At 41.0% G+C, this 8,785-nt stretch overlaps 1 protein-coding gene across 1 annotated transcript; it reads left to right on the forward strand.

Annotated features, from left to right (window-relative positions):
• The first annotated feature begins 3,749 nt into the window (after nt 1-3,749).
• On the forward strand, nt 3,750-8,307 carry LOC137953100 (uncharacterized). The gene is made up of 2 exons (XM_068800319.1): nt 3,750-3,907; nt 4,140-8,307. The coding sequence occupies exon 2, from the start codon at nt 4,982-4,984 to the stop codon at nt 7,793-7,795; it is 2,814 nt and encodes a 937-aa protein (XP_068656420.1). The 5' UTR covers nt 3,750-3,907; nt 4,140-4,981; the 3' UTR covers nt 7,796-8,307.
• Nucleotides 8,308-8,785: the final 478 nt, after the last annotated feature.

The raw sequence follows: 8,785 nt of genomic DNA on the forward strand, positions 1-8,785 counted from the left end.
ACCCAAGTTCAAAAGAAATGTGTGATGAAGAAGTCCAAAATGAAGATGACAAGAATGATAGAGACTGCAGTTTATACGAGAAAAGCACTGGGGACAAGAAACTGCAGAAAGAAGATCAGGGTACTCCAATCATCACAGTGGATAGTGGAGAGATTTTCAAACGAGTGGCTGTTCGAAGTTCAGATGAAAAGAGTGATCAGAGAAGTCCAAAGAAAAGATGAGAAGCATGGAGGAGGCCACTTCACATGAGAAAGTGCAGAACATAGGTGAGCGGACTCCAATCATCACAGTGGAGAGCAAGGGGAAGCCTAAAGGCCATCATAGACTCAATTGCAGGAGCAACAAAGTAGAGAACTGCTGATGGGTTACCCATCACAGCAGACTCCCTTGCAGGAAGATTGAGGAAGAGAGCTGCCAGGAATTGAAGAATCTATGGCCTTTTCTGGGTACCAGGAATCTATTTGAAGGAAAAAAACTTTTTTATGCCGACTTCTGAAGCTTTGGTTTTGAAAGAGAGTACTAACACATTTGACTGACAAATGGTGTACATCATTGTAATTTGTACCCACACTTTGAAAAAAGATGCTGTATCATTGCCTGTAGCTTTTGAAGCTTTTGTTAGTGGAATGATTGATATAGTGCGCAATGTGGAAGAGGGAGTCAAGTCTTGAGTAGGTGGTGTCTGATTGAGCACTTGGTATCGTCAAAATGCTGCTGCTTTATTTTGTGCATCAATTGATTGCATCGTCGTTGAAAAGCCTGCTTTTACTCAGATATTCTGTGAAGTATTTTTGAGCTTTGATTGATGGTTTCTGGGTGACACTGGTTATAGCTAAACAATCATAAAAACAAGAATATTGTTAGATCTTCTTGCTCTTCTTTCATGCAACGATGGCAAGTAACCCATGGACTTTTTTTCTTTTCTTTAGACTTATTTATTAGTGAGTAATACCTACAACAAGCTTGTATAACAAGTAGTCCACGCATGAGTGACAATTTCTTTAGATAGCACAAAGTGTTTCCAATATCACCCGATTTTCACATTGATCTTTGATGAAAACATAAATGTGGACAACAAAATTGCTCAAATAATACATTCAATAAAAAAAAGATCCTGAAATCATGTATTGCAAGTAATAAAGTCATAGTGGATTCGACCAATGATGAAGCTTACTTGGTAGAACGACTGGACATGCTCGACTCTAGAACAGGGAGAAGAAAGAATGGACGACCTCAAAAAAGAGGAGTAAAGAGGAAGTAGTTGACAACGGAGACATGGACAAAAGAAAGCACGTTAACAAAGAAAGAAACTGGCAGAATAATTCAAGTAGGAATCAAACTTCACACCCATTTCTCAGAGGCCAAGACAGTCAAATCAGTGATCATCTTGAATTCAGAATCAAGAAAAGAAAAAAAAGAAAAGAAAAAGAAAAGGCTCCCAAATGTCTGAGTTGATAAAGAATTACAGGCCTACCCAGTACTGATGGGGTAACACCTACGATGAGAATTTCAGTCATCAGGATAACCATCAAATGAACCATGAAGAAAACCCATTCCGCATAAATTCTAAAGTTCAACAATATCCCTCATTCAGGATATTTGCAGTGTTGACCAAAAAGGGTGAGGAGGGCAGTAGATTTGAAGCAACAAACAGGTTTTTGTTGGTCCAGTTGAAAGCCTAAAGAGACCCAAACAGGACAAAGCTATCGGTAATTTGAATGGAAACCGATGTAAGAGGAGGAAACAATGAAGTTGAAAAGAGAAAAAGCAGAGAGAGAGAGAGAGAGAGAGCACTCGATTGCTCCCAAAGGGGTTCAAATTTGTTCATCTGATTTGATTTGATTTCAAAAGAAAGCCAGCCGGTGGCGATAGCAGCATTTCCCTGAAGGGCGCAAAGTAGCGCAAGGCCCGATGCCCACCAGGCCACCACCTTGGTGGGCACAGCACCATTTGTCCAAAGAGAGCGGGGACAAATTTGATAGAGACACTCCATTTGTTGGTCGAAAAATGGCAAAAAAAAAAAAAAAATATTCTTCTAGGTTTCTCGTGTGACGTCGACGTCAACATTATCAGAAGACAATCCCATAATTTTAAAATTTTATAAAAGATAGAATACCAAAAATAACCCTTCATAGAGATACGCGGCCGCCGTTGACAAAACTCTTATGCGAAGCCCTAGAAAATAGAAAAAAGCAGAAACCCTTTTATTTTAATCCCCACAAATTGACGAACATCCGATGATGATAAGAAACAAGAAATAAGAACTGGAGGGAATCAACGCCCTTCATTAGGGTTGCATCGTTCATATCTTCGATGAATTTTTTCTTGGAAAAAATGGGAGAACAAATCTCGCCTTTACGTCTGGCCCTCCTTGGTTTTCGCGAACTTTTGGTATTCAAAAGAGATTCCCTGCCTCTCCACAGTTTTTTTTTTTTTTTTTTGGGAAATGATAGTTGAGTTTTGAGTAAAAAATCTCAGTTTTTCGCTCTTTTATGGGTTGGATTCTCCCCCTACAAGACAAGAGCTGCAGTTTTTGAATCTCCGATGCAGTCACGGCATTAATCTGCCGACAGGGAATCACTAAAATACTGCACTTCCGTGAGAGGTTACTGGATTGTTTTTTCGTTTCTGTAAGTGATGAAATTGATTGATAGTTATGGGGATTTGATTAGTTTAAAATGCTCATTTTGACGGGGAGAGTGTTTTTCTTCTCTCTTTAATTTCTGGTTTTATTTACATTGGAGAAGAAATTCAAATTTTGCAGTTTCTGAATTTCTGGTGGAAAGCAAAAGAACCAAATGTTGGTCAAAATGCAGGAGCCGAAAGCCCTTTGAAAAACACAAAAAAGACCTCGGTATATGCACCTCAACATCTCATGGAGCTTTTTGTCCGCCATTGTCTGCTCCAAGTTCTCATCTCCATTGAGTCGGAACCGTTGAGAACTGAGCTAATTCGATTCATGAAGAAGAAGTTTTTCATTTAGGAAATAAAGAATGTGTAAAATTACAGAGGTAAAAATGGTGAGGAATTAATTGGTGGTAAGAGTGTGCGGAAGTTTGCTATAAATGCAAAGCGTGAAACTACACTGCAAGTAGTTAAAAGTGGGAAGATGGGACCTTCTTGAAATAAATGGATAGGGTAAAATTTGGGTGTGAGAAGATGCTTCCAACTTTGCATGTGGTGGTACTAACTACAGATTTGGGAACAGGAACAAATGAAAACTTTTAATCCGGGTTTCCCGGAATGATTGGCTAATGTTTCAATAACTCTCAAATGTTGAAGAACATTGATGGAAATCATTTTAGTTTTTTGACAAACTCAAATACCCTAATTATCCATCAGATTACCAATAATTGTTTTGCTTCCAATGTCCATTCTGTGCTTCTCTTACTGAGTCTAATCTCCCAAAGTCTCAATCCTTTGACCACAACTTTATGACCAAATAGTGCCTTCATAATTAAAGATGACAAGTATTTCATTGGACTTTCAAATATTTGTGGTTTGAAAATTTTGTCCTGTAAAAAAAATAAAAAATAAAATCAGGGAGTCAAATTGATCTAACCAGTGTTGAGAAATCTTCTTCAATAAATAATTAGAATTAAGTACCGAGGAATGGGTTCAGAGGAATCAGAGCAGATCAAATGAATTACCATAAAAAACCCTGTTTCTGGGTTAGGGAAGACAGGAAATGGCTTTTTACTGGCAAAATTTCTCTCCTTTTTTGGGAGATTGACTTTGGCAGTGGCAGGTGAAAGAAGTGGTGGATCCGGTTTCCAACATGTAGTGTCAATATTTAATGGCGTTTTTGCTACAGGGAAGTGGGAAATAAAAATGGAAGCGAAAAAGGGGGAGGAGAAAAACGAAAATAAGAAAAGAAAAATCAGAACCAGCCGAAGTCAATGGGCAGGTTTTCTTCGTTCTGTACTTGATTTCTTTATTGTTTTTGTTACTGGTGGTTAAAATAACGAAGAAAAGAGTGGTTCCTTTTTTTTTTTTTTTCTGTTTCCCCTCCCCTTGAGTTGAGATGAAGTAATAATGAAGGGGGGAAGAGCAGGGGCAATCAATGCAGACATGTTTGGATTGACCACTGAAGTAATGAATCTGATGGAAAAGAGGGTCTGCTTTTAATTGTGTTGCAGGATGAGGTTGGTGAAGAGAGGAGGTTGTTGGCTCTATTTGCTCTTTGTAGCTCTCACCAGGGCTTTGTTGGGTTATTCGATGCAAGTCTAGGGTTTCTTTTCTTCGGGTTTTCAGCTTTTCATCTGTTCTTCACTGTGGAGGAGCTGGTTTCGGAACTCTCGTTTTAGATTCTGGTTCGGGTTCTGTGGTTACGGGTCTGACTGGATTCAGGCTAAGAACAAATGTTGATGGAGTTCTGAAACCTGGTTACTGGAAACAGGCTTCCCGGTTCTTTGAGGGGTTTGCGGTGGGGGGCTGGTGATACAGTTTTTTTTTTTTTTTTTTTTTTGGATTTTTCCTTGGGATACTCGTTCTTCCAGTATTTTTTCGAGGGTGGTCAATAAGATCGGGACTTCGGCTTCTCTATAATTTTTGGGGGGACTTTTCTTGTATTTCTTTTTTTCTTTCAAGCTTCGGATTTGAATTGATTCTGTGGGTTTTGGCTCTTGAGTGAAGCTAAAGTTAGGGTTTCGCCGATCCTTTCCCCTTCTTTTGATCCGGTAAAAGTTCTGGTCCACGCCTAGTCGAATCTCAGTATTTTCTGGTTTTGTAGCTTTTTACATAAAGTAAAGTTGTTCAGCCCAGTCAAGTATGGAATGCCTTTGAATCTTGGAGGTTTCATTCCACTTGGTCAAGAGTGTTTGAGTTGCGAAAGTGGCAGTCGCCATATTGGTAAAGCTCAGATTCTCTTCCTTTCTGCTCTGCTTAGGGTTTTGCCCCTTGATGAGCTAAAACCTGGCTTCTTTTGTGACCTCAATCTGGTTTTCTTTTCTGGGAGTACGTCGCAGACAGAGTAGTGCTCATGCATCTATCACTATGGAAACCAATATCTCACTGCGCCGCCCTCATCTTAGAGAAAAAGAGCAAAAGAAAGGATGGGTCTGGTTTGACAGAGGAGGGCAAGAGAAAGCCGTCAATGCTTCGGCAATTACAGGAGCACAAGCTTAGAGAAGCTCTGGAAGAAGCATCTGAGGATGGATCGCTCGTTAAATCCCAGTCCATGGATTCTGATTCATTTGCTAATCCAGATGGCAGCTTCGGCCGGTCCAGATCTCTCGCACGCCTCCATGCTCAAAGGGAATTTCTCCGCGCCACTGCCCTTGCAGCAGAACGGACTTTTGATTCGGAAGAGTCCATCCCAGACCTCCAGGAAGCCTTCTCCAAGTTCATTACAATGTACCCAAAATTCACCTCATCTGAAAGGATTGACCAGCTTAGAGATGAAGATTACAGTCACCTATCTGATTCAGTTTCTAAGGTATGTCTTGATTACTGCGGTTTTGGGCTTTTCTCTTACCTTCAGAGCTTTCAGGCTTGGGAGTCTTCGGCGTTTACTTTGTCGGAAATAACTGCAAATTTAAGCAACCATGCACTGTACGGTGGGGCAGAGAAGGGGACTTGTGAGCATGACATCAAAAGCAGGATAATGGACTATTTGAACATTCCTGAGAATGAATACGGTCTTGTTTTCACTGTTAGTCGGGGATCTGCCTTCAAGCTGCTTGCTGAATCTTACCCATTTCAAACGAATAAGAAATTGTTAACAATGTTTGATTATGAAAGCCAATCAGTAACTTGGATGGCACAGAGTGCAAAAGAGAAGGGAGCCAAGGTTTACAGTGCATGGTTCAAATGGCCGACCTTGAAGATTTGCTCCACTGAACTTCGAAAACAGATTTCCAATAAGAAGAGGAGGAAGAAGGATTCAGCCGTTGGGCTTTTTGTATTCCCAGTTCAGTCCAGGGTTACAGGGGCAAAATATTCCTACCAATGGATGGCTTTGGCCCAGCAAAACAATTGGCATGTTTTGCTTGATGCAGGTTCATTGGGACCAAAGGATATGGACTCACTTGGGTTATCACTTTTCAGGCCAGATTTTATCATCACTTCATTTTATCGTGTATTTGGCTCTGACCCAACTGGCTTTGGGTGCCTACTTATAAAGAAATCTGTGATGGGAAGCTTGCAGAACCAGTGTGGAGTTGCAGGTTCAGGGATGGTGAAGATTTTACCTGTCTATCCTCAATATTTAAGTGATTCTGTGGATGGGTTGGATGGTTTAACTGGTCTTGAAGATGAGGTGATTGATGGAAATGAAGAGTTCGCGTCTGACACTCATCGTGGTTCTCAACTACCGGCCTTCTCGGGTGCATTCACTTCCGCCCAAGTAAGGGATGTGTTTGACAGTGAGATAGACCATGATAATAGCTCTGACAGAGATGGAGCTAGCACTATATTTGAAGAAACAGAGAGTGTTATGGTTGGCGAGGTCATGAAGAGTCCAATTTTTAGTGAAGATGAATCTTCAGACAACTCATTTTGGATTGACTTGGGCCAGAGCCCATTTGGTTCTGATCACTCGGGCCAGCTGAACAAAAACAAATTGGGTTCTCCACTTCCACCTTCATGGTTTACTGGTAGAAAAAATCATAAGAGGTTGTCTCCAAAACCAGTGGGCATGGTGTCTCGGAGCCCTATTTATGATGATTTGCGGGGTCACATTAGCTCTACAGAAGGCCACGTATTATCTTTTGATGCAGCTGTTTTATCTGTCTCACAGGAACTGGACCGTGTCAAGGAAGTACCTGAGGAAGAACAGTACAATGAAGATCCAACTCCTGTAAATGCTCAAAGAGATGCAGACTACTGCTCTGAAAGGGAAATTCAAGAAGAACCTGAAATCAGAGAAGAGTTGAGTTCTGGTGGAGCCAAGTTAAATGGATCACGATTCCACGAGAATGGGTCAGCATCTGAAATCTATCAGGAAAGTCATGTGGAGACAAAAGACAGTGCCATAAGGAGGGAAACAGAAGGGGAGTTCAGACTACTGGGTAGGAGAGAAGGGAGCAGATTTACTGGGGGAAGATTTTTTGGTGTTGATGACAATGACCGGGTGACTAGCATGGGTAGGAGAGTTTCCTTCAGTATGGAGGACAATAGGAGAGAACATTTCAGCCATAACTCAGAGGCAGGCGAAGTCTCTGCAACTACATTAGGTGATGATGAAGCTATCAGTGATGGGGAAGATGGGGATGTTGATGAGTGGAACAGAAGGGAACCTGAAATAATCTGCTGGCATCTTGATCATGTGAACATGATGGGTCTCAACAAGACCACCATTAGACTTCGTTATTTGATAAATTGGTTAGTGACCTCTTTACTGCAACTACGGTTACCTGGCCTGGATGGAGGGACAGGGCCACCTCTTGTCTACATCTATGGTCCAAAAATCAAATATGAAAGGGGTGCTGCTGTGGCTTTCAATGTGAAGAACAGCAGTGGTGGGCTGATTAGCCCAGAAATTGTTTTAAAACTGGCAGAAAAAAATGGTATTTCACTTGGTATTGGTTTCCTTAGCCATATCAGGATTGTAGAGAATCAAAAGCAGCTTCATCGAGCTTTAGATAAGGAGGACCTGGCCTCGTGCAAGCCAATGTCAAATGGGCGTGATGGTAAAAATGCACTAGTTCGAGTTGAGGTTGTTACAGCTTCACTTGGATTTCTCACCAATTTCGACGATGTCTATAGGATGTGGGCTTTTGTTGCAAAGTTTCTTAATCCAGCATTTGTTGAGGAGGATGGGTTGTCCACCGTGCCAGAGGCTTCTGAAACGTGAGATGGGGGGCTCTACTCTACTTCCAAAACATGAGAACTGGGCAGCACATGTTCTGCTACTGCAACGTCAAATATGCACAAGTAGGGATTGAGTTCGGAACCAGACCTGAAGAGTTTGGTGCTCCATACAGGAGAATGATGATCTCAACCACTACTTCAGACTTCAGGGGTGCATATGGAGAATGTGATGAACCCAAAGGACACAAGGTGCGCTGGTTCAGTCGTGTTTTTTTGCTTCTTCTTGAGGGCTTTTCCACCTGATTGGGGTTATGGCTGTTGATTCAATGGTTAATTTGTTTATTCTTGTTCTTGTTTTCTTCTTGGTATGTAATTTTTTGGGTTCATGTAGAGTTTGCTTTAGAAATATGTATCACTCGGGGCATACTATTTGGGACTCTTGTATCAGGTCCATATTGAAAGAAAAGTACCGGAATGAGCTGTTGACAGTTCCACCCTTTTGCAAATTGTCTTGTTCAGATGCTTTGTTTCTGTCTGTCCTCTTCTTTGCATATATGTTAAACTTCAGCAACTTAAAAGATCAGCACTTCTAAATCATCCTGATGGACCTTGGACTGCATTGGTGGATGATGAGCATGCTATTTCATTTCCATTTCGATAGTAATTTGTCGACCAGTAAATTTTTCTCTGGCCATCAGAAGCAAGATGAGTGGTATGGTACTTTCATGCATTGCCCTGGACATGTTAAGCATTTTTACTGTGAGAGTGTCATTTCTGATTTTTTCATCATTTAATTTGTTCTCTAATTGATTTTTACTAGTTTGAAATCTCCAAGTATAGGAAAAGAATCAAATAAAGAAAATTTCATGGTTACTATTGGAAATTTGTAAAGGCTGCCTTTTTTCAGCAGTTGAGGGGTTTGGAGTATCAGAAACTGACAACTTCCATACTCTTTGGTGGAGATCAGTCTGTTAAAGTTCTATTCGTCTGAGTTTTTCTTGTATCTCTGATCTGGGTCTCTGTTGGATTGGTC

The sequence above is a fragment of the Aristolochia californica genome, unplaced genomic scaffold, assembly GCF_029961685.1.
Source record: "Aristolochia californica isolate CCGP_79_NKW_82.1479 unplaced genomic scaffold, dmAriCali1.0.hap1 SCAF_16, whole genome shotgun sequence".
In the NCBI taxonomy this organism is placed as follows: domain Eukaryota; kingdom Viridiplantae; phylum Streptophyta; class Magnoliopsida; order Piperales; family Aristolochiaceae; genus Aristolochia; species Aristolochia californica.

Coding starts and splice junctions, on each gene's coding strand:
- LOC137953100 (XM_068800319.1), top strand. CDS start 4,982: ATGCATCTATCACTATGGAAACCAATATCTCACTGCGCCGCCCTCATC.